The 25616-nt window shown below is 37.6% G+C and overlaps 6 protein-coding genes, 1 long non-coding RNA gene and 1 other non-coding gene across 9 annotated transcripts; 3 read left to right on the forward strand and 5 right to left on the reverse strand.

Annotated features, from left to right (window-relative positions):
* Positions 1 to 630: 630 nt before the first annotated feature.
* On the reverse strand, positions 631 to 1931 carry LOC121792139. The gene is made up of 2 exons (XR_006048840.1): positions 1798 to 1931; positions 631 to 1082 (listed from the first exon to the last, which is right to left on the reverse strand). It is a non-coding gene; the product is annotated as an uncharacterized LOC121792139 (long non-coding RNA).
* LOC121792137 (beta-glucosidase BoGH3B-like) lies at positions 1761 to 4841 on the forward strand. The gene is made up of 10 exons (XM_042189959.1): positions 1761 to 1898; positions 2069 to 2304; positions 2383 to 2587; positions 2783 to 2873; positions 2960 to 3105; positions 3221 to 3464; positions 3532 to 3636; positions 3711 to 3893; positions 3973 to 4177; positions 4255 to 4841. The coding sequence occupies exons 2-10, from the start codon at positions 2085 to 2087 to the stop codon at positions 4740 to 4742; spliced, it is 1887 nt and encodes a 628-aa protein (XP_042045893.1). The 5' UTR covers positions 1761 to 1898; positions 2069 to 2084; the 3' UTR covers positions 4743 to 4841.
* On the reverse strand, positions 4819 to 6600 carry LOC121792138 (protein PXR1-like). 2 transcript variants are annotated; one of them, XM_042189960.1, is made up of 2 exons: positions 6448 to 6600; positions 4819 to 6076 (listed from the first exon to the last, which is right to left on the reverse strand). In XM_042189960.1, the coding sequence occupies exon 2, from the start codon at positions 6037 to 6039 to the stop codon at positions 5017 to 5019; it is 1023 nt and encodes a 340-aa protein (XP_042045894.1). In that variant the 5' UTR covers positions 6040 to 6076; positions 6448 to 6600; the 3' UTR covers positions 4819 to 5016. The 2 variants fall into 2 exon arrangements, with proteins under 2 accessions (XP_042045894.1, XP_042045895.1); XM_042189961.1 differs by having other exon boundaries at positions 6385 to 6541.
* Positions 6601 to 10051: 3451 nt separating this feature from the next.
* Positions 10052 to 12124, reverse strand: LOC121764180 (probable glycosyltransferase At5g03795). The gene is made up of 3 exons (XM_042160238.1): positions 11739 to 12124; positions 10749 to 11304; positions 10052 to 10551 (listed from the first exon to the last, which is right to left on the reverse strand). The coding sequence occupies exons 1-3, from the start codon at positions 12037 to 12039 to the stop codon at positions 10068 to 10070; spliced, it is 1341 nt and encodes a 446-aa protein (XP_042016172.1). The 5' UTR covers positions 12040 to 12124; the 3' UTR covers positions 10052 to 10067.
* A 1271-nt stretch (positions 12125 to 13395) lies between these two features.
* Positions 13396 to 15964, reverse strand: LOC121777966 (probable glycosyltransferase At5g03795). The gene is made up of 3 exons (XM_042175315.1): positions 15606 to 15964; positions 14576 to 15149; positions 13396 to 13882 (listed from the first exon to the last, which is right to left on the reverse strand). The coding sequence occupies exons 1-3, from the start codon at positions 15931 to 15933 to the stop codon at positions 13396 to 13398; spliced, it is 1389 nt and encodes a 462-aa protein (XP_042031249.1). The 5' UTR covers positions 15934 to 15964.
* A 3088-nt stretch (positions 15965 to 19052) lies between these two features.
* Positions 19053 to 19903, reverse strand: LOC121792142 (universal stress protein PHOS34-like). The gene is made up of 4 exons (XM_042189964.1): positions 19696 to 19903; positions 19413 to 19516; positions 19226 to 19344; positions 19053 to 19146 (listed from the first exon to the last, which is right to left on the reverse strand). Exons 1-4 carry the CDS (start codon positions 19901 to 19903, stop codon positions 19053 to 19055), a joined length of 525 nt encoding a protein of 174 aa, XP_042045898.1.
* A 221-nt stretch (positions 19904 to 20124) lies between these two features.
* Positions 20125 to 20819, forward strand: LOC121777976 (universal stress protein YxiE-like). The gene is made up of 4 exons (XM_042175325.1): positions 20125 to 20284; positions 20369 to 20451; positions 20532 to 20650; positions 20732 to 20819. Exons 1-4 carry the CDS (start codon positions 20125 to 20127, stop codon positions 20817 to 20819), a joined length of 450 nt encoding a protein of 149 aa, XP_042031259.1.
* A 3625-nt stretch (positions 20820 to 24444) lies between these two features.
* On the forward strand, positions 24445 to 24517 carry TRNAR-CCU. Its single transcript has one exon. It is a non-coding gene; the product is annotated as a tRNA-Arg (tRNA).
* Positions 24518 to 25616: the final 1099 nt, after the last annotated feature.

The raw sequence follows: 25616 nt of genomic DNA on the forward strand, positions 1-25616 counted from the left end.
GAATCAACTCAACACGACATACTTGTGTACTATTTCAACTAGTACTCTAATTAAGCTAATTCCCTGTATTTATTATGATTAGAAAGGCTTTAAAAGAAACTCACAGCCTCATGACCCTTTATCCTTAGATCATTCAGCTTTAGATGCCAACGAAGAATCTCTCTCACATAATGCAATCTCTCTCGTGAATCATCGATTGTACCACATCGTCTTTAAAATATAAGTAATCTAGAGATAATGCTATTGATCAGTAGAGTATAAAAGTGATTTCTGAAATCAAGTAAAAAGGCCATACAGATACTCCATGTACCCTCTCGAATACAGCATAAGCCGGCTGAGCGCAATTGAATTTGCTTCCGATGCGGCAACCACATTTCTCCAAACTCTCGATTACAAATTTAACCGTCGGATCTGCAAACTTTTAGTATGATTTACGCAAACTTCAAACATTTTGTATCAATATGCGAAACATTGTGTAATAATCCCAAAAAAAGCAGAGCTGTCTCGCTGTATTTCTTGAGCTAGGTTAGAATTTGATTTGCGCTTGTTCAATTTATGGCATATATGCTTAGTGATGGTGTATTTGCACTCTATTAAGATTAAAATGTGGTTACCTTGAGGAGGATGATATATTAAGTAGACCGTGTTTGTTTTATGAGAAAATCTAAAGATGCAGTAATCCTAACTTAGGCACTCGCTACAAACATCACCCTAAAAATGGCGCTGGCGCTGGCGCTGGCGCTGCTATTCTCTTCTAACCATATTATAATCTGCCAAAATCCCCCTAATTTCAAATTCTATCAATTCTTTCTTTATCTGTCTCCGACATAATTGCTCCCTCTCCCATTTGCATCTCGTCGAATCGTTGTATGAATTATTATCGCTCATTTTTGTTAGGGCCTGAAAGGACGGCGCTGTGTAAGCCCTTTCAGCGATTCAGGAGAAGATTCTGCTCGGAGCAGTGTGGATGGAGAATATTTTATTTTAGTCCATTGGATGGCTTCGACTCGACCATTTGCTCATAGTTGAGTTGTGTTGGGTCCTCATTTGCATTACCCGATCCTCCCTTTGGTGCACTTCAACTAACGGGGCATGGAAGAAGAGTGAGTTAGAAAGTCAGCTTCCACGTTGAGACTGTAATTTTAATACATCTAAAATAAATTTTAGTGGAATTTAATAAGGGTTTTTGGTAGGAATATATAAATATAATAATGTTCAGCACCGCCCATGTCCAACCTATTATTATGTGGATGATCTAATCGCCACGCCACAATTTAATTGAGAAATATCTCATGATATAATAGTCGACTAAGGCGGCCTCATATGGACTACCTATCATTTATTTGTTGAGGATATTAGTGTTTTCTATTTAAATAAAATATTTATACTATTTGGGTGTATTACATAATTTATTAATTTACTCACCTGGTTGGGTACTTGGATGTACTACATAATCGACCTAAAATCTCGCAAAGTATATAATTTAATCGTAGTAGGAGTAGTAAAATAGAACAGCTAGTTAAATAGTACGTACAAATTATAAATAGGGTAGGTCTACGAATATAGAACCTGAACCATAATGTATTCTTAATCCATATAAATAGAATTAAGTGTTTGGCGGGTAGATTCGCTCGAATTCCTATTACCTAATCCATAATCCATCTGTTCCTTTGTAATGCTCAAAAAGTAATCCATTTTTGTGTATATAATTTATTTAGCATGTTGGTTGTAATCTTATCTATATTTGACCAATCGAGAATTATTGATCAACGCATTGTGGGTCTAACAACAACTCACCAGTGCCAGTAGCTACACTTCATTTTGACCCAGGCATTCATTGCACTATCTTCTCTCACGATCTCACACACACATTAGCAGAGACCACCGACTTGAGTCTCGTAAGTGTGATCTTCTTCTACCTTAAATTCATCTCTGCATAACTCTGATATTATTACATGTATGTATGTATGTATGTATGTATGTATGATATTATTCCATGTTGTTCTTGCATGCTATGCTATGAAGCAAAAGTTAGTAGTAACAAATTAGTTTATTGCTGAATGTGAAGGGGAGGAGGAGTAAATATGGGTAAAGCACCTTCAATATTGGGTGCAATTATGTTCTTGTATTGCTGGATTTGGGTAGCAAATGCAGAGTACAACGCATACCAAGATCCGAAGCAGCCTGTGATGAAGAGAGTTAAGGACCTTTTGAGCAAGATGACTCTCCAGGAAAAAATAGGCCAAATGACACAAATCGATCGCCTAGTAGCATCTGCCGATGTTCTCGACAAATACTACATAGGTAAATCAAACCTCTTTTCATATCTCCATAACTGCTAATTCTGCTTCTTCTGATACCTGAATATCTAAAAAAAAAAAGGCAGCGTGTTGAGCGGCGGAGGCAGTGTTCCATCGCGCAAGGCATCACCAGAGGCATGGGTGGACATGGTGAACGGCTTCCAGAAGGGCTCCCTGTCCACCCGTCTCAAGATACCCATGCTTTACGGGATTGACGCTGTCCACGGCCACAACAACGTTTACAGAGCTACCATTTTCCCTCATAACGTCGCAATTGGAGCCACAAGGTAGTACTTCATCCGTTCAGTAGGCATATTAAGATAAGACGAGATAATTAAAGTAAGATGGGCTAACTGGGCCACATCTTATCTACCAAACAGTCAAATAAGATCATATATCTTGGCCTTATCTAGTGTACCAAACAAGACCTAAATCGTTTCGTGCAAAGATGTAGATGGATAGTGAATGATGAATATGTGCAGGGATCCACAACTGGCCAAGAGGATTGGAGCTGCCACTGCTCTGGAAGTCAGAGCTACCGGCATTCCTTATGTCTTTGCACCTTGCGTTGCGGTAAATTGATTCAACAATGGAGTACAACATTAGGCGGTCATTTGGTTTGGCTTCTTACAGTTAGAGATGCATATGTTTGGATACAGGTATGCAGAGATCCGAGATGGGGACGATGCTTCGAGAGTTACAGTGAAGATCCAAAGCTAGTTCGGGCGATGACAGAGATCATACCTGGACTACAAGGAGAGATCCCTTCCAATTCTCCAAAGGCTGTTCCCTTTGTTGCTGGACAGTAAGTACAAAGTGGTGGCTTTGTTGCTGTTCACAAGGAGAGATCCCTTCCAATTCTCCAAAGGCTTTTTTCTTTTCCCAATTCTGTGCTTCTCATTTATCACACAACTTGTCAGGCAGAAAGTGGTGGCTTGTGCCAAGCACTACGTAGGCGATGGTGGAACGACCAGGGGAAGGAACGAGAACAACACGCTGGCGAGCAGGCACGATCTGCTCGGCATTCACATGGCTCCCTACTACAACGCTGTCATCAAAGGAGTCGCCTCCGTCATGGTCTCCTACTCCAGCTGGAACGGCGTCAAGATGCACGCCAACCGCGACCTCATCACTGGCTTCCTTAAAAACACACTTCATTTCAGGGTAAGAAACCAACTTCCAACTCCCTGCAAATTGCATACATAACTCAGACGCATTCCTTGCGTTGCAGGGATTTGTCATCTCGGACTGGCAAGGAATCGACAGAATCACTTCCCCGCCGCATCTCAACTACACATATTCCATCTTGGCCGGAGTTGGCGCTGGAATAGACATGGTTGGTTGGTCATCAAACTTCAAATCATGCTATGCAAGTTTACACAATATTCATAAGGTCTTAATTATTTTCAGATCATGGTTCCATATGACTACAAAGAATTCATCAGTGGCCTTACATCCTTGGTGGAAAGGAAATTCATCCCCATGAGCCGGATCGATGACGCAGTGGCGAGGATCCTAAGGGTTAAGTTCACCATGGGCTTGTTTGAACGCCCCTTGGCTGATTACAGCATGGCCAAGTACCTTGGTAGTCAGGTTTAGTCAAAAACTTCGATTAATTATGTTGTGATCGGTAAATGGTTTTTTGTTAAGTGACACTGCAAGATTCCAACAGGAACATAGGGAGCTTGCAAGGGAGGCTGTAAGAAAATCCCTTGTCCTTCTCAAGAATGGTGGATCTGCAGATGAGCCATTGATCCCACTTCCTAAAAAGGCATCGAAGATCCTTGTAGCCGGGACACACGCTGACAACATAGGCTATCAGTGTGGTGGCTGGACGATCGAGTGGCAGGGCATCTCAGGCAACAACATTACAGCCGGTACAACCCTGCTATCATTCCATCTCATGTTTCATTTCATTCTCTTGTACAATAGTCTCACACTCCAGAAAAATCAGGCACCACGATCTTGTCTGCGATCAAGAACACCGTGAACCCCAAAACAAGAGTTGTGTTTCAAGAGAATCCGGATTCTGCATATGTGAAGGCCAACAAGTTCTCCTACGCCATTGTTGTAGTGGGAGAACTACCGTATGCAGAAACATTTGGAGACAGCACCAACTTGACACTTCCTGATCCCGGGCCAAGTATCATCACAAATGTGTGTGCCTCGGTGAGATGTGTTGTGGTTCTTGTTACAGGGCGCCCAGTCGTGATCCAGCCTTATCTTGCACAAATGGATGCCCTAGTAGCCGCTTGGCTTCCAGGGACGGAGGGCCAAGGTGTTGCAGATGTTCTGTTTGGAGACTATGGTTTCTCCGGCAAGCTCCCTCGTACGTGGTTCAAGACTGTCGACCAGCTTCCAATGAATGTCGGTGATCGCCATTATGATCCGTTGTTTCCTTTTGGGTATGGACTCACCACACATCCTGCAAAGGCTAAGTAAAACTTGTAATGAGAAGATGTAAATTTGAGCATTTATTGCTCACCTCCATTTATCATATGGTGATGAAATGGTGAAATAATAAATAAAAGATTGCCTTTATTTTCTCTTGCAATGTTGAAAACAAGCACAAGATCAATGGAGATGGAAGTATTCAAGACATAAAATGCCAAAAGTCGAAAATACAGAGAAATACATCGAAATCACTCGTAATGACAAAAGACATGTAATAAGTAATACAGATACGATAGTATAGTTTACAAAAGCACACCATTTTCTAAGCAACCTCAACTGTATTTAGCTTTTCTTTGCCTTCATCACCAGCTGCATCCTTGGTCGTCGTCTTAGCATCGACAGTTTTCTTATCCTCGGCTTCCTTTACAAGTCTCATGATGTCCTCCTTTTTCTCAACAAGACTCTCAATCTTATTGTTGATTTTGTCCAGCTTCTTTCTCAGCTTATCAAGGTCCCTCGCGTTGTACTTCTCTTTGAATCTTTGTTTCTTCTCATCCTTCGTCTGCTTCTTGTCTCCATTTCCTTCTACGTGAAGGCCCCTTGAGGCGACTTCATCTTCAACCTCATCTGTTTCTTGATCAGATTTCCCTTTGGATTTCTTTTTCTTACTATCTTCCTTGCCCTTGCCACATTTTTTCTTTTTCTTCTTCGCCTCCGACCCCTTTTCATCCGAGACTTCTTCACTCACTTCCCCTTCCGAATCTTTCTTCGCCTTCTTATCCTCATCTTTGCCCTTTCCTTTCTTCTTCTCTTTCTTGGATCCATCTCCTTCCAATTCTTTTTCAGCTTCTACGTCCTCCTCCTTGTGCTTGTTTTTCTTATGCTTCTTCTCCTTCTTCTTCCTCTTCTCTTTTTCATCATCTTCGCCTTCATTTTCTTCGTCATTCGATTCTCCTGCACTCTCTTTGGATTTGTCTTTCTTCTTCAATCCCTTATCCTTCTTTTTCTCTTCAACTTCCTCCTCTTTGTCCTTCTTCGTGTGTTTCTCTTTATCTTTCTTTTTGCTCTTCCCCTCCTCACCTTCTTCTACCTCACTTTTCTCTTTCTCCATTTCCTCATTGGATTTCTTCTCTTTATCCTTGTCATCTTTTTTCACCTTCTTGTTTGCTTTTGATTCATCTTTCTTGTCTTCATGTTTTGGCACCACAGATTTCGCTCCGACTTCAAGTTCCACCTTAGTCTTTTCTTCTACTTCTTCACCAGGCTTTTCAATTTTGCTCTCGGCCTTTAAATGGAGCTTTTCCTTCTCCTCTTCGATATGAAAAGTTTCAGATCCGCCCCCCATTATCCAACCAATTAATCTCTTTCTTGTTTATATGTATCTGAACAAAGAAAAAAGCACCAAATTCAAAATCATACCACAAAGATGTTCTAAAATGATACTATCATTCACTCAAGAATATTTTAATATTCTATTTTTACACATTGAAAAATAAATTACAAATAGAAATGCAAAGAACTAGATCACCAGAACAATTGAATATATTGAATTGTAAATTGTAAACTTCACAGCAACTATCAATGAAGGGTTAATGAGATCCTAAACAACATCAATTCCCAAACATATACAACACCAAAATTCAAACACTATTCAATCAACACGTAGACATTCAATCAAAAGTAACGCTACCTCAGAAAGATTAAAATTAGGCGCGGATTAGTTGCAGAAGAAATGCATGAAAAGTAACGCTACCTCAGAAAAAGTAAAGTAGCAAGAGCTGAAGAGAATTCCTTCCGAAAAAGCGTAGATATTGAAAGATTTGAAGGCCGTTTTTATAGGTGATGATATTATGAAGGTGGGGGTCGTGTTAGAAACGCTATTTACACGGGGATGATGACTACACGGATTTTCCTATGAAGCGTAGCAATAAATCAAAATTCAAATCTATTTACAGCTGGGACTCTACGCTCACGCCAACAAACTAATTTCTACATCCATCTAGAATTTACAAATAATATTTTATTTTAAATCTTATCCGATTAATTTGAGATCTTTCTCCAATCTATTCAACCAATTTTTCCGATGTAATATTTGACTGAGAAGTGTCCAAAGTGAAAGTAGAAAATTAAGTATTTTGACTTTAACCGTGAAAGCATCAGTCAAATACTTTCTTATTAGTTGAGCTTGAGCAATAATAATATAAATTTATGATAACTTAGTTGCTAAGTAAAATAAGTTGTTGTGCAGTGACAGTAGGGGCAGGGCATTCGAAGTTTTTATTACTAGTACAACCAAATCTTCTTTTGCCGATCTTACTGAAAAGCCCTCTGTGTTGAATAAGAATGTTGATTATACATTGGGTGATTTTGTAAATTTCCCTCTAATCCATCAATAACATTAATGTTCCTCAAAGTTGCAGTCCAAAGTAGTTTATGTTTAATTAATAACAATAACAATAACAATAACAATAATAATAATAATAATAATACTAATAATAATAATAATAATAATAATAATAATAATAATAATAATAATAATAGGGTGAACTACATAAATAGTCCATAAATTAATAGAGTGACCTAGATAAATAGGTCCTGAATTACACGTTTTGCCCCTACTAGTTTTTAGATTTTAAAAATATCCTAATAAGTTTATGGACTAAAATGTAATCACATTTATGGTAACTTTTCACTATTTATTCCAAATTTTTAATCGAAAATATCCCCACAACATGGAAGATATTTTTAAAATTTCATAAAATAGAATATCTGGATATCAAAATATGATGTTTGTTTTCAGTAGAAAGCCTATTCAAACTTTGAAGACATAGTAGAATAATCTGAAGAAGTTGATACTTTATTCTAACTAGTCGTAATATTGAAGCTTATAGAATATAAAAAGTATTCCAATTCATATTTTTTAATGAGAAATTATTTTTTTAATGAGGAAACTCCTAATTCAAAAACTAATAGTTAGACAAATGTATATGTAGTGAAGCTAAGTACTTCAGTGTAGTTGTCCAAAGTCTTGTCCTAGCAACAAGGAGCTATACATTATTGTATGAGATGCCGAGTTCGAGTCATCTTCACATCAGTTGTAATTTCCTCTTTCATATATGAGTTTATTTTTTAAAAAAATACTTCAGTGTAGTTTTGTGTTGATATTAGTATATACCATCATAATCTTGTATTTGGTGTTTCGCACATATTCGTTGAATTTAATAAAAATTATGTTGTGATTGTCGATCCTGAAGTATACTACTCCCTCTGTCCACTATTTAAAGAGACGTTTTACTATTTTGGGTTGTCCACAATTTAATGAATCATACTTTTTTCACTTTTTGTATACGACCACATTCCTTTAACCTTATACACTCACAATTCATTATAAAACTAATACTCCCTCCGTCCCATAGATGTGTAATTGGTAAAGTAAGAGAGAATGAGAAAATGTACTTGAAATTGTGTAATGAGTGGTGGGACCATAAATGATAAAGTAAAATAGAAGAAGAAAAAATGTTACCATAAATAAATATGAACTATTTCAATGGAACGTACGAAAAAGGAAATATGACTTATTTCTATGGGACGGGGGAGTATAAAAAATTGGTCACACACTTCACTTATTTTTTCGCTTTACTTTTTCTTCACCAAGTCAAACAATTTCTTAAAATCCGTACTGAGTCAAAATGACTCTTTAACGGTGGACGGAGGGAGTAATAGTCAGTAATAATTATCCTCGTTAGTGGGCTCAATTCATTTCTGATCAAGAACGCTGCATTGCTCTTTCTCTCTGCTAGTGTATACACAATGTAGGAAGAATGCATAGCAAAATTTGCCTGTTAGTATGCCTGCATCTACCATATGTTCTTCTAACATCATTATTCTTTTTCTTCGTGTTTATTAAATTATGCACGCCCTCTTGTAATCAATCAACCATATTATGTTACTACTAAGATGTGTTCGGTTTTATCAAGTTAAAAAAAAAGTTGAAATGGACATTAAATATGTTTGCTTTGTATGTCTATATTTCTATTGGATCTTAAACCTAAGGCAATCCACAACGCTGTTCCCCCACCGTTTCTAAACAGTTCCTTAAACTACTATTTGCGGGCCCCACTGTACTTTTTTACTCCATTCCTTAACTAAGGAACGAAACCTGCAACCATCCGTTTCTTATCCGTTCCTTAACCGTTCCTTAAATTACTATTCATTCAATTTCATTTTTTATTTCCAACCCAATTCAATTAAAACAAACACACTTCATTAAAATTAAAATAACATTACAACTTAAAATTCAAAAAAATAGAAAAAGACATAATTAAAATCCTAAAAAATAAAAAATGACATAATTTAAAATACAATTTTATAGAGACAACCAAGAATGAGTTTGTCCCACATCGAAAGTGGAACATAAAACATTCAAGGATGTCTCTATAAAATAGAGACAACCAAGAATGAGTTTGTCCCACATCGAAAGTGGAACATAAAACATTCAAGGATGTCTCTATAAAATAGAGACAACCAAGAATGAGTTTGTCCCACATCGAAAGTGGAACATAAAACATTCAAGGATGTCTCTATAAAATAGAGATAACCAAGAATGAGTTTGTCCCACATCGAAAGTGGAACATAAAACATTCAAGGATGTCTCTATAAAATAGAGACAACCAAGAATGAGTTTGTCCCACATCGAAAGTGGAACATAAAACATTCAAGGATGTCTCTATAAAATAGAGACAACCAAGAATGAGTTTGTCCCACATTGAAAGTGGAACATAAAACATTGAAGGATGTCTCTATAAAAGAGAGACAACCAAGAATGAGTTTTATAAATTCGCAAGCCCATCAAATATATATGGGCTAATACGATTTTCTAGTATTCATTTATTTGTAAAAATTGTTTTTAAATATAAAAAACAATTTTTATAAATAAAAATATTTTTTTTAAAAATTCATTTTTTTAAAAAAAATGAATTTATTGCGTCAGCGTGACGACGCCCACTCGCGGGCTGGCGAGTGGGCGTCACGCACGACGCAGGGCGAGCCACGTTGCCGAAGCGCGTCACGGACAGTTCCGCGGGCCGTGCCGTCGGCACCCGGCACGGCTTGGGAACGACACGGAGATGGAACGCACCTCCGCAACGCGTCGCGCGCCGGTTCCGTTCCGCCGGCACGAAACGCGGAACGCGGGCGGCCCGCGTTGCGGGTGCTCTAAATCCTAAAACTTAGAATTCGCACTGGGCTGAGCTCCACTAGATGTCGCAGTGGGCCTGAGCTCAACAACCATAAGTGTTGTTTACCAAACAGCCCCAACTCTTTTTTTTTTCAATAAAAAACACCCACCACAAATAAAATAAAATAAGATAAAAACTAAGGTATAACTCTTAAAGAACTTCGCCGAAGCCATAATTCATACATAACCAAGTAAAAAGCATCATAATCTACAGGAGAATGGTTCCACTGAAATTGTTTCCTCACCTTGAATACATTGTTTCTCAAAATCAAATACTCCTCCACACTTATTGCATTCAGGATTTTCTTCAGAAGAGGGATGTCTAAAGTTGCAACAATCACTGAGAAGCTTCTCCAGTTGAGTATATCCTGAAATGGGAGATCATAGTGATTGGCAATTATTACCGGGACGCAACCATAGTATAGTGCATCACCGATACGCGCTGTGTTGACCTCAAATCCTTTCACGTGAAGGCAAAATTTGCTTCGTAGAAGCTCATCAGAGTAGGACGTGTTGAGGCGCCCGAAATGGACTGATATTTCCGAATCATTTTGCCACACTTGAAGCAGCCTTTCACGCACTGGTGAATTTATCGATCCAGCGAAAAAGGCCAGTCTTGACCTGAAATTATCCGAGATAAGGCTGTGAAGATCTCGAGCATATCAAACAGGCTTTCGATGATATTCAATCAGATCATTTCTCATAGAATTACACTATCTGTTGATGAAATTTCATAGCTCCTACACATGTAAAACTTATGTTGAAAAGGGCCAAAAACATATACATTCATGAGCTAAGCAAACGAAAGAACATCACACCTTTCACGTGCAAGATTTGGGGGATCGCCTTGCCTAGGCCAAATCTGAGGCAGCGACGCATCCTTGTGAGTAACATAGGAAAACACATAGTAGCTCGACGAGCACACAATCTGGATAGCATTAAACTTCACCGCCTCGGCTTTCTCCATGGCAGCACGGCCAATCGAGTGGCAAGCAACATAAAAATGATCAGCACCACCACTACGGTTCCAATAAGAATACTCATGACTAATGTTGAAAACGTAATCTCTGATAAAATCTTGAATCCCATTAATGCCCACACGCGGGTCGTGCCTCAACCTTGCAATGGAAAAGGGTAAAAAGAACAAATCTGCTTCAGAGGGATCCTCTGTACTAAAATGACTACCCATGAGAACCTTCTTGAAGTAGCTTTCGCTGGCGTAGTTACCACCAGGCTCAGAATCCACGGGCAAGAGCACGTTAGCGAACGGATCATCTTGTCTGTGTGGATAGATATAAATCCTTAAGCTTGAGTTCATCTCCTTGTAGTTAGCAAGGAAGACATCTCTGTCATGGAATAGCTCTTTGTCATTTCCTATAAGCAATCATTCCAATGTAAATGCCATAAGCTTTGGTGAAGTACACGAATCAACACCATTGAAAGTTACAATTTTTTTCCATGAATTGCATCAGATTTAGAATGTCCCTCAAAAAACAGGATTTTTAACAACATATCCTCAAAAAAATAATCTTTTTCCATTTTGTGGCCACATTTCAAGCCATCCTAATACATCTAATATCCAATTCTCCCTTCTAATCACACGAATAAATACACGATATGCTGACCATTAAATTCATAAGAAAATTAAAAGTTGTTGAAAAAGAAGATTTCAAGCAAAGATTATACGAAAAATGGAAACTTTCTTCTATTTAAATTATACTATTATACTCAGAGCAGAGGACTAAAACTGAAGCGAGAAAAATCAAGAATTAAGCAAATATGTAAGCATGAGCTCGAAATTGACTAACCCTGAAGCCCAATTTTGAGTCTGAAATTACTCCGATGCTCAGCTTCTGGAATAGTAAAATCGGGAAATTGAAGAGGAGGGAATTGGGAAAAATTAAGAGAAGCCCTAATTTGAGGGTGCGGGTGAATGAAGAAGAGATTAGAAGTGGAGGAGATATAGAGAAGAATAAGAAGAGAGGTGGCGAGAGCCAAGGTTGTGGGCATGTAAAAGAAGAAGGATTTGATGGGAAGGGCGAAATAGGCTGCGTCGCGGCGGCGCGTGAGGAGGCTGTGGAGTACATAGAGTGAAGATGCGGCCGCCATTGATAGAACAGATGGTGATGCTGATGATTATGCACACAAACTAACTCTGGAATTGGAAGGTGGAGCATTAAATGAGTGAGGGGCTATCTCGTCTTCAAATTTTCATGTCTAAAATAATTAAATCATTTTGTAAAACAAGCGTCTATGCAGTCTGTTTTTTTTTTTTTGGACTTGAGTAGTGGAGACACAATTAATTCTGACACTTTTTTTTATGAAAAATAGTCCTATTTATAAATGATATTTATAAAATTTAATGGATATGTAATAAATATGAGAGATAAAATTTTTTGAAGTGAGAGTGAAAAATTTAAAAAGTGGTGAAAACGTTTATAAAATAAAAAATGAAACTAATTTTAACATATAAAAAATTAGACTATTTTTAATGAGATGTATAATATTGATTTGGTGTGCCAGAAGAGGCTATAGCAATCTTAATTTTGTGAAGATAATGAGGGAGATGTAAAGTGAAACAAACCCCAGAACAAAATAGATGTATAGTGAAAGAGAAACAAGATTGGAACTGTTGATTTGGACACATAATGAGTCAGACTTTCCTTAACAAAGTTATTGATATTAACGTTTTAAAACCAATAAACAATCCAAAATTAACAACTCTGACGGAGGAGGTATTTAACCACGGAAAAGAGAGACAAAAAAAAGAAGAATACTATGATACGACTGAATATCAAATTTCCTTTCTTGGCTCGATCAGGTCAGATTCTCGAACCATTAATTCGGCAGATTTTTACCAAATTTGTACTGATCAATGATTTGGGGATCTAAACTGCTTCGAATAATGTACTCCGTATGAAGTAACTATATCGGCAAATTTTTTTCACAAATGACAGCATTTTAACAAAAATATTAATTTGATGTCATATAAATTTACTCACTTCATCCATAAAAATAATCTCATTCTGTGAAGCACACCTGTTATAATATATATTTGTAAAATTAAAGAAAGAGGGAGAAAAGTTTAAAGATAAAAAATAATGATAAGTTTTTATAAATAGGAGTAGAGTTGAGGATAACATTGGTAAATAAATTTTAAAAAAGAGAGACTATTTTTCATAAAAACGAAGTATATATATAAAAATGCCAATTGTTTGATTTATCTTTTCAACTAGTGGGGTTCAATCAAGTACCTTTTCAATTATGTTAAATTTTCATCTATGAACGCGAATTATGTTAAATTTTCATGTTTTTAACGGTTTAAGTTGATAATTTTCAATTAGTAATTCGAGTTCATAGATGGAAGGGCATATAATTATACTTCATTTTTATATTATTTAAGATAATTAATTGGTTAAGCAAGGTTCAATAATGCACTACAAACTAATGAAATAAAGAAATAAGTCAAATGTTGATACTTACATGACTTCTCCGAAGCCACAACTCATACATAATCATATAAAACGCATCATAATTAACCGGCACACTATGCCACTGAAAATGCTTCTGGACTCTCACAACATTCTCTTGCAACCTCAAATACTCACCTGATCTAACCATTTCTAAAAGCACCCTTTTCATGATCGGAATGTCCGAAGCCGACAAAACAACCGAGAAACTCTCCCAGTTCAAGATGTCTGCATATGGAAGATCATAGTGGTCTGCTAAAACTACAGGCACACACCCATAATACAAAGCATCCCCTATTCGAGCTGTGTTCACTTCAAATCCCTTAGCATGGATGCAGAACTTGCTCCTCAAGAGTGACTCCGAGTAGGGCGTCTTGAGCCGGGCACGGTGAACCGAGATCTCAGAATCGTTGCCCCACGTCTTCACTAGAGACTCTCGAACTCTCGAGTTCATTGCTCCAGCGTAGAAGGCTAGATTCTGCCTGTAGTGAGCCAGAAGTTCGAGTTGAAATTTTGGTATATGCCACATCATTTAAAATTTGAATGACGGATCATGAAATTTTAAAAATTCTCAAATGTCACATTTAACCAAATTGGTGCAATTATTTTTAGTTTTTTAAGCTCAAAAAGACACCTTTAGTCTACCACAACATCATATTAATACACATTTACGTCACTTTTTTTATTGACAACACTAAATATTACACATGTGCACCAATTTAGAATAGAACTTGCCCCTAAATAAGTTATCATGGGACAATTGAGAAAGTTTTGAAACTTTGTGATTTATCATTCTAATTTTGAAAGGTGCAAAATATATCAAAATTTGACAAAACTTCATGATTTTATAGACAATTAACCCATAAATTAAAAAAAAAAATAACGTAAGTTCATCGTTGATAAGTTTATTAAATTTTCTTTTCTGCATATTGCGTCATATATTTGACCAGGCTTACTAGTAAAATATGAACTTGGAATGTTCACAAAATGAAGCTAAACGTATAGTATTACGAGACCTGGTCAAATTTTCGATATCGAAATATTTAATGCGGGATAAAATTAAACAAAATTCTATATTTTTAAATGAGTATGTGTTAATGAATGAAAAGAAATCGTAAGTCATAAGTGAGTATTATTAAGCCATAAGAAAATAGGAGTAGTAGTATGGTTAATACCTGTGTGATGGTGGGCGTGTTGGGCGTGGGCCTTTCCTGGGCCAAATTTGCGGTATGGATGCATCTTTGTGGGAGACGTAGCCCGCCAAGAAGTAGCTCGAGGAGCACACCACTTGAATCGCGTTTAGTTTAACCTGGACCGCTTTTTCCATTGCAGTCCGCCCCACCGAATGGCAGGCGACGTAGAAATGATCTGTGCCGCCTGTCCGGTTCCAGAAGGGGTAGGTTTGACTTATGTCTCGAACATAGTTCTTGACGTAGGTCTGAATCCCACCAACACCTACTCTCTTGTCGTGCCGGAGGCTGGCGATGGAGAAGGGGAGGTAGAAGAGGTCCGCTTCGGAAGGGTCATTTGTGAGGAAATGACTCTTGAATAGGGCTTTCTTGAAATAGCTCTCGCTCGCATAGTTCCCGCCCGGCTCAGGATCCTCCGGGAGCAACACGTTTGCGAATGCCTCATACTTGCTATGTGGATACGCGTATATCTTCATTCTCTTCTTCATTCTCGCGTACTCTTCTGTGAATAGGGTCCTATCGTGGAATGCATCGTAAATTTTATCGTTGTTACGCGATCCTGTATGTACCGGAAACAATGACTTATGTTGTTGTATATTGTAAAATTGTGTTATTATATGTTTCTAATAGTATGATTTTTCATTGAATAAGAATAAAATGAAATGTTACATTTTTGGGACCATAATGTGGTATATAGGTAAGTGCACAATACTCCAATAATAACTGATTTTAATTAATAATTGTAACGTCTATATATATATATATATAATGCATGTCTTGACCACAAGCGCAGCAGCCTGATTTTGACGTACATGGTGAATGCTATGTAGCAAAAGGAAAGAAGAAAATTCAAAGAGGAATAAAAAACGACACAAATTTAAGTTCCAACTTGTACCAATTACTATGACGCATCTAATAAGAATGAAAAACGTTCAACAATTTCTCATATTATCATCATCAATTAAAAACAAGGTCAACATGAATTAATATTGAATTAACTACTAGTAACTCTTACCAACTGATTCATGATTCCTTTTTTCCGTTGGCAATGGTGTTTTCGACGCCGCGATGACTGCCTTCTCCGGAAGAACAACGTCCACTTGCAGATTAAGTGATTCTTGAGAGATGAAAGGGTGGTTGTGCACAGCCTGCTGGTGCTGTTGAAGAGGTAGGATAGCTTTAGGAGGGTGAATTAGGCCTTCTTGGTGATGAATATTGTCAAGTTTTATGCTTGAAAATGAGTATAAAAAGAAGAAAACCGAGGTGGTTATGAGGAGGAGGAATAGGCCTTGGAGTGAAGACGGCGGCGGCGAACTTAGGAAGCTAGCGGTGGAGGCCGCCATGCCTTGTAGTAGAGAGAGCTTTTTAGAAGGAATATTTGATGATGAGAGAAGAGAGTGAGTGTATGAAATATTAATGCAGGTTTGGTAATAAAAAAAAAACAATGCCAATTTGATATTCACCTTTTATGCTTGTTTAAGTTGGTGTTTGGCTGCTTTAAATTTGTTTCAAAGTATTTGTTGGGATTTAGAAAAGTAAACAAGATTCTTCTGTTAGATGGTAATTGTATAATCGAGTAATCGATTTCATTTTTATTTGTGCCTAGATTTATGCTATAAAATCTTTTTATTTGTATGATATAGGCTTGATGCTTTCAAACAAAAAGAAAAAAAAAATCGATGATGATTGGGGTGGTGTGACTTGGTTAATTGATATCTTTAATGTGACATCTCTCCTAACATGATGGTTAGAAAGCTCTAAAAAACAAGATAAGAAAATCCCACTTTCAGAAAGAGAAAAATATTACTACTAGTATTATATAGAATGGTTTCAAAGGTCAACTTTTTGACATCATATCTTGAAAAGTCATGAAAGAAGGGTTCTCCATTTAATCTGATATACCATTTTACCCTCAAACCGACTGTAGGATGAGATGTACATTTTTTTTATTGGACTGCTACGATCATATAAATTGGTATGCGCAAGCACTCATAATTATCACAAGATATATGCAACATGTTGCTAATATCGCATAATCAGACAATAAGTATGACGTGGTCACGTGACATAAGGTAGAGAGGTTACGGTGCAGATAATGAGTTATCGAGGGGCAATTTGGTCAATTCCTTTTGTTGAGGCTTCTTAGACTATTATAAATTTGTTTGTATAGAAAAATAATAGTCGTATTATATGCTTTGATGTTAGGTAAATAATTTAAATATAAACCATTGTAATCCGTATGTGTGTGTTTTAGACCTTTTTATTTTTTTTTATTTTACAATTATTTCTAAAAACTATGTGTATATACTTTCTGAAAGCTTGACGTATTGTACTGCAAAGAGAGAAATAACAAGGAATCAGATTATTATCAAATTAAATGAGAAAATCATGGTTAATTTCTCAAGCAAAAAGATGGAAAACAATGGGATTTTGTGTATAAGAGCTTCCCAATAATTATGAGCACAATTAGAAGAAGCAATAGCATCAAAATAAAAGTCATTTTCATTTTAATATCAAATTGAACGATCTAATTTTGGTAATAAACTGTAGATTGGTGAAATGGTTTTATTGATTTTGGATCGTCGAATGGGTTAATATTTAATTTCCTTCGTAAACATGCCATATGAATGCAAATGATGTTTTCTTCTAGTTTTGTTAGTATTTTAACTAAGCATACAGTTTAAATTTTTCTAATTTTGTTTCAAATATGGGAGTAATTTTGAGAATTCGAGTAAAAAAAGAAGAAAAACAACATATACATGCAACAAGTAGAATATTAGAATGTTAGTATGAAACAGAAATAGAAATAGAATACAAGAGATTGAAATAGAAAAAGAATAAAAAGAATAAGATATTTTAAAGTGAAAAATGATTAGGAAACAAGTATAATTAAGAGAATTGAGAAAAGAAAATAAAGGTTTAATGAAGAAAGAAATATAATCTCTCTTCCTGCAAAATTAATTTCCAGTTTAACTCGGCATAAATTTGAGAAATTAATTATATTTCATTTTGACTCAGTCCAAGGTTTGAGAAATGAGAAGGCATATGAGCGGAAAATATTTAATAAAATATCGATCTTAATAATAAATAAATTTTATAATGAATACGAATATGAGAAAAAATACGTTAGTGAAATGGAAAATAGAAACTTTATTTTGAGTATTAAATATTTTGGAACGTCAAATTAGTAGTAAACCGAAAAGGTTGAGTTCTCTAGGTGCATGAATTTGCCCTTCTATTTAAATTAGATAATAGTCGCACAGACAAATAGATATGATGGTATGATAAAAACATCAAATTAATAAATTTAAACTAAAAAAAAGAAGCATAACTCGATTAAATAAATGTTACGTATGACACTAAAAATCACGTTTTAATTTTTTTCCTCAATTTATATATATGTTTATTTGTGTTTCTCAATACACCATCTACAAATGTCTCCATCTTAAAAACCTTGAAAAATATTTTTATAGTCTATTAAGAATGTTAATTTATATTTCTAAATACACGTTAACAAGCTCTAATCTTAGGTGTTCCAAAGAACGCAAAATATCCTAAAATATAAAAGATTAAAATTTAGTTAACAATTGTTATGTCAATTTTTTATTGCAAACAAAAGCATCCAAAAAATGCAAAGATTAACGATTAATTAACAATATATTATGTTGTCAATTTTTTCATTGCTCATTCTTAGTTATTTTATAAAAAAAAATCATTCTAAGTAATTGGATCACTAATTTTGTGTATGAGATTGTTGTATCATGAATTGACTCAGATTACAAAATCCCGAATATCTTGAGGAGAAAAGTGATCAAGTCCCATCAAATTAAAAGATGGTTTGTCATATACTATTCCTCTCTTCAGTTCGTGAAATCATTTTATTATTTTAGTGCTTTTCTGCTCTCTTATGTTTCATAATAATAAAATCATTTTAATAAAATCATTTTAATACTTTCTACTCCGTTCCGTTCCGTTCCATAATAATAAAATTATTTTATCATTTTATGAAATCAATTTAGCACATTTCTACTCCCTTCTATTCCATAATAATAAAATCATTTTATTATTTTATCATTTTATGAAATCAATTTAGCACATTTCTACTCCCTTCTATTCCATAATAATAAAATCATTTTATTATTTTAATACATTTCATAATAATAGAGTGATTTTATTTTTTAGTATAATTTTAAAATATTTCTCTTCACTTACTTTATCTTTATCTGTTTAGCCTTTTGTGGACGTACGAAATCATTTCGTTTTTTAGTATAAGTTTAAAATATTTCTCTTCACTTACTTTGTCTTTATCTGTTTACCCTTTGGTGGACGTACGAAAATGAAAAAACGGGACAAATTTAAAGGATAGAGGTAGTAAATTCACATAGAGTTGATTATGAACTGGAGTTGTTATTTATTGAAGGATTGTAAACACAAGCAGAAAATGGTGATGGTGGATTCAGTTTCAATCATGAGCTTGTTTGGGAGGAGGCTTCACCACCAGGACCGGACAATGGACGTGATGCACACAGTAGTTGCTCACGCTTCCTAGCAATGCCCTGCCATTATTAATTAGTCCAATTTTGTTTTTGTTTTTGTTTTATTTTTAAAGCAAAAGCGGCATTATTAAAATATGACCTTTTAATGGTTCCAAGCCCACGACTACCGATCACCAAGACATCAACGTGCAGTTCTTCTGCTGCTTCACATATCTTATCTTTAGCGTCTCCTTGTAGAATCAATGCTTCTGCCTTTATCTGCAACACCTAATTTATCATCATTCATTCCATTCGCAACTAATTTTACAAAACAAACCAAAATTAACCTTCTTCTCTTTGCAGATGCGCAACGCTCGCGCGAGTATGGCCGCAGCGTTCTGCTCCTGCGCTTTCTTCACCGAATCAATCACCGCCGGAGTTGCGTACACAACTATACATACATAAATGCACATTATTGGACTGAACTGGACGTTTCAGTTTGCAAGATTATAAGATTAAATATGTAATGTATTTGGTTCGCAACTTAATCATACCTGAATTATCAGGTGGTGATAATTAGTCATGACAGCTGAACGAATACCTATAATTACTAGTATTGTATACAAGTACCTGGGCCAGCTGGATAGATGAATGGCTGGAAAGTTGGCTGCACATTCACTAACGTCACGGCAGCTTGCTCCTGCTCCGGCGGTTCCAAACCAAAGAGGTGGTCGAGCGCCCACCTCAGCGCGTACAAACTCCCCTCACTCTCATCTACGGGAACCAACACCTTCATCCTCTTCTGCTCCTCCGCCACCGCAGCACTCGTCTCCGCCATCCTATTCAAAAACCACAGATTATACTATACTATACTATTGAATAGTAGTATAACCGATTTTAATATCTCCTCGCCGCCACACCTGTCAACCATGCAGAAGAAACAGAGCCAGCGTCGGCCACGTTATTTTGCAATTTGTCGGTTTCTGAAGCATTATTACTGTATTTATGTAGAGAAATTGCGTGAAGCGGTGGGCAGATAACTAATTAATGGATCCAGTAATGAATGTTTTAGTGGCGGTGGACGACAGCGATGAGAGCTTCGCGGCTCTCCGTTGGGTGGTTGACAAGATCCTGAAGCGGAGGAAAGATTCGACCGCGGTGGTCACGATTGCACATGTCGCGGAGGCCCTGCCCCGCTACGCCTTCCCCGGCGGCCATGGTTTGTGTTGTGTGTCAATTATGGAGTATGTGTATATATATTGAGGATTATATTAACTAATTTTAAAGACCGGCGGCGGTGCAGTGGTGGAATCTGCGAGCAAAGCACAGGAGCAGAATAGTGCGAGAATATTGTCACGTGCGTACGAGATGTGCAGAGAGAGTTCGGTATGTAGTGTAGGCTTTGATTTGATTTGATTTTAATGGAAAAAGACTGAAAATGGGAGAGTATTTGCTTTGTGATGTAGTTGAAAGCTAAAACGATAATTCTGGAGGGGGATCCAAAAGAGACGATTTGCAGGGCAGTGGAAGAGATGAACATACATCTTCTTGTTGTTGGTAGCCGTGGACTAGGCCAAATCAAGAGGTAGTACGTGGAGTATTATTTAATTACTGTATAAATTTATTGGCGTTGTTGTTTTGAGGTTTAACGCATGGATTGATGCAGGGCTTTTCTGGGAAGTGTGAGCGACTACTGCGCCCAACACGCCAAATCTCCGGTTCTCGTAGTCAAGCAACCGCACAACAAAATCTAGAATTTCTACTTTGCTTTGTTCTTAGCTACCTTTACTATAAATACATAAATAAAACTGGTAGTGGCAGATGGTATCTCAAAATCAGATTCATAAATCTCAACTTCACCACATTTCTTAAAACGCAAATTCGTAAGGAATAAAAGCCCAAATCAAACACTACTGAGTCTGACCACTTGCTAAACAAATCTTAGAGCATCTTCAGTGGGCGGATGTCCCACTCGGACATCCATTAGGACATCCTGAAAACACCTCCCGTCACGTCACTAGGACATCCCATCCCACCCCACCCCACCCCACTGTCACGTCACTAGGACATCGCCCTTCCCACTAGGACTTCCCGCAATAAAAAAAATCACAAATTCACAAATAAAACAATTTACGTTTACGGAAATAAAATTTCAACATGAATACGAACGGGAAAAATTAACAACTTCATTTAAAAAAACATACATGATTTGAAAAAAAAATTACATAGTAATAAAACAAAAAAAAGTACTACCATCAACGTCAACCCTTCCGCATCCAAACCTCTTCGATAATATCGTTCTGAAGTCGAACATGGGCATCTGTTTGCCGCATGTCGGCAAATGCACGCATCCGCTCGACCTCTCCATGAGGTACCCCCATATTCACATTCGCGGTGGTCACGCCGTGACTTGGACCTGCATCCGTATCATCTTCATTGGTCCACTGAGTCAGTTCCGCACCTTCATTTTCGACAATCGTGGTACCATTATGATACATGCGTACATGACATCGCCGATGTTGGGAATATACCACTGTCGTGCAGGACCGTTGACTACCGCCCATCGACTCTGGAGCACACCAAATGCCCGCTCCACATCATTGCGCGCTGCTTCCTGACGGCTCGCAAAGTATGACTTCTTTTGTCCGAGCGGATGAAATAAAATTTAACGAGCCGTATATATAGAGTTTTAAAAAATTTTAAAAAAATTTAAAAATCGGACGTCCGACCAGGACGTCCGACCCACGCCACAATGGCGGACGTCCGCCCGCCCGTCACGCCGACGTCCGAGGACACCCGACGTCCTCACGGGACGTCCGTATCCGACCTCCCCTGCCATAATGGCGGACGTCCCGGTCGCCCGTCGCGCACGTCTGACCGGACGTCCGCCATTGGAGATGCTCTTACTATTGGAATCAAGTTATTGTACAATCAAATTCAGAGGATCGACTTCCACTCCTCTTCCATTCATCTACCACAGCAAAACCCGCTAATATACCAAAGAAAAACCATTTACACCACCAACGTAGTAGAATAATGCAAAATAAGAAAAGTTCATTGAAATCTAGTGGGCTGTATCTAAAATGAATGGTAATTGGAGTGGTGTCCAAGATTTTTATAATGGTAGTCCATATATAAATCTTATAAGAGTATTTCCATCCGTGCTCTTGCCAACGAGCATGGATGTGGGCCCAGACCCACTTTTACTCCTTGTCTTTAAGCAAGAGCACAACACCCACGTCCGTGCTCTTCCGCAATGACAAGCTCAAGAGTCCCATCATTCTATTATTCAATTTAAATAAAAATATTTTCACAATATTAAAATACATTAAAATTATCCAAAATACTATTACAAATTATAAAAAAATAAAAATTACATAATTAAAATTCTAAAAATTAAAAATTACATAATTAAAATCTTAAAAATTAAAAATTACATAATTAAACTCCTAAAAAATAAAAATTACATAATTAAAGGCTAAAATACCCCCGTGGAAGCCTATTCATCTGGCTCTACCCCCAATGTTCTTTGGAGACCCCGTATCATTACCAGATGCGATCGAAGTTGCTCGGGAGTCATAGTTGACCTATCGGCCAAATTGAGTTTGGCCAAAACCCCCCACAACGAGTTGGTGGGGGTTGAGGTGGCACAAAGGGAGCGGGAGCGGGATCGGGGGAGATGGAGTCGCGGCGCGACGGCGGTTGGCCATCGACTTCTTCCTTCCTTGCTGCCGGCGTTGGGAATTACTCGGGCCGGTGTCGGGGCTACCCACGTTAGCTCCGGCGAGCTAGGTGGACACCTCATCGGAGCTGGCGTCGGATAGGGATACCGACCTCGACCGTTTGCTGGAGGAGCTAGAGGAGGATGATACGCCTCCCCTATACTTCGGATGCACACGCACCTCCTGCCAAACATTGAGGTACTTGAACGTTTGTAGTGTTGGGATTGGTAGGTCGCCAACACGGCACTGATGATGTCGACCTCGCTTCTGCCTCTCCCCGCCGACCGCTCTTCCTGGAGGCAATACATCTGGAACTTTTGGATTTCTTCGTTGGCTCTGTATATGGCATTGCGCACCATACTCTCGTTGCGCTCGATTGTTCCATCCGGTCGGTTTTGATTGTACCGGCGACAGACGCGCCACCAAAAATGGTCCCTGGATTGGTTCGTGTCAATCTCAGGATCTTCGGAGATAAACAAAAACGCTTTGAATAATTGATCCATCTCCCCCGGAGTGTACGGGGTGCGGACACCACGAGTAGGAAGATGAGGAGTTTGAGAGCTGCCGCTCCCTCCCGCTCTAGGTACGGGTGGTTCGGGTGCCCATCCGTATTGCCCATCTGGGGCATCTTGGTCGTCCACCGGGTAAGGCCGATAACCACCCGGAGCTTGTGAACTTTGGGTTTGAGGAGGGGCCGAAAATTCCGTTTCCGGACTAGGAAATGGTTGCGAGCCGAACCATTCGTGGTTCCAACCGCGGGAGTCGGAGGGGTGATCGCCGGAGCCGGACATTTTTTTGTTGTAAGAGTGAAAGAAAGATTGAGAATTGTAAGAATATAAATGAGAGAATTTAGATGAGAATTGTGTAGTGTGGTGTGAAATTTTTTGTGTGGAAGTGAGGGTATTTATAGATGAAAATGTGATTTTTTTGGGAAAAAATTGAAAAATAAATTAAAAGTGGGGAGAAAACGGATATAATTTTTTGGGAAGTGGGAAAATATTTTTTTTATATTTTTAATCGGATTTTTTAATTAAAATCTAATTTTTTAAAAAAAGGAAATTCCAACGGCATTGCCGTTGGCCAATCAGGCGTTGATACGTGTGCTGCTCGCTAGCATGGACGTGCTCGATGCATAGAGCAGCGCCGTGCCAGCGGCAAGAGCGCAGTGGCAAGCAACGGTGCGCTGCTCCGCGCCGCTGGCACGGACGGACGGGCAGCGTGGTGTCATTGCTGGGGATGCTCTAACGCTTTCATGAGATTTATATAATAGGATGAATGGCTCATAAAACTTATACTAGTTTCAGTGTTGTACATTGATACGGCATATTTTTTTGCCAACACCCTTCTTCGTGAACCTGAATCAATTATTTTTTTCAATTTCAGTTCAGATATATATTAAATTAGTTAAATTTAACTAAGCAATCTGCTTTAATATTCTGCTAAAAATTCCCAAAATTAATTTTACGAGACTTATATAATGGAGTAGTTTAAGTTATGTTTTTATACTGATATAAAATATTGTGGAGTATTTGGAGGAGGAATAGAGGTCAGAAATGTCAATCAGGTTCTTCTAATGTCATGGCCATTGGCCAAGTCATTGCCGCGGTGCATATGATGCAGGAAATTAATTAAATTATTAGTTAGCATGAATCAAAAAGCGCCTGTAGCTCAGTGGATAGAGCGTCTGTTTCCTAAGCAGAAAGTCGTAGGTTCGACCCCTACCTGGCGCAATTCATTTTATATCTATTTTCATTGTCTTTTTATAATTTAATAAGAGAATCGTTTTCTATTTACAAATTTTTCCTATTTTGCAGTTTTGCAAATAAAGGAATGATAAGAGTTTTACACTATACTAGTAATCTAATTCTAATTGAGTAATCTACATTTTACATAACTACACAACATTTAACCCAATAAAGTTGAACAGGAAAGAAGCCTAAAACAAGACGATACAACATTTTACTCCTATGATAAAAGTAGCACATGCATTTGGGTATTCTATCTCTGTTTCGAATGTTTTTCACCCTAGAGAACATAATAAAACAAAAAAATTGATCATTACAAAATTTTCCTATCTTCCATTTTCGTCGTGCTATAACATTATAACCAAAGATCACTATATAAACCTAAAAAGATAAATAAAACAAAGAATGATTTATAATTTCTTCAAAATAAAGACTAGCTTTTAAGACCATCCACAATAGGAATAGCCCAGCAATAGCCCAGCCACTGCCACATCAGCAGCACTAAAAATCCTCCTGCCACATCATCAAAACAAGCAAATAGCCCAGCAATAGCCTAGCCATAGCCCAGCCACATAATATCCACATCACTATTAACAAATATATACAAAATGAAATAATTAACAATCACACAATATGCGAAATTTAATTTACGACACAAAAACGAGAAAATTCACTAATATTAATAAAATTTAAAAAGTACATTAATTAAAAAAAATTACATAATTAAAAAAAACTAACGGCGGTCAATCCTCCGTGCCCATAACTCTTCAATTAAATCCTTTTGGAGTCGAATATGAGCCGCCGTTTGGCGCATGTCGGCATGTGCTTGTAAGAGGCCGGCTTCATCGTTAGGTACCCCACTCCGTACGTTGGGGGCGGCCACGCCGTGGCTTGGACCGGCTTCATTTTCGTCGTTGACCCAATTGGTCAGTTCGCCACATTCATCTTCGACAATCATGTTGTGCATGATAATACATGCGTACATGATGTCAGCAATGCATTGGACATCCCACATACGCGTTGGACCCTTAATTGCCCCCCATCGAGACTGGAGCACACCAAATGCGTGCTCCACGTCCTTGCG

Source organism: Salvia splendens, chromosome 2 (assembly GCF_004379255.2).
Source record: "Salvia splendens isolate huo1 chromosome 2, SspV2, whole genome shotgun sequence".
Classification (NCBI taxonomy): domain Eukaryota; kingdom Viridiplantae; phylum Streptophyta; class Magnoliopsida; order Lamiales; family Lamiaceae; genus Salvia; species Salvia splendens.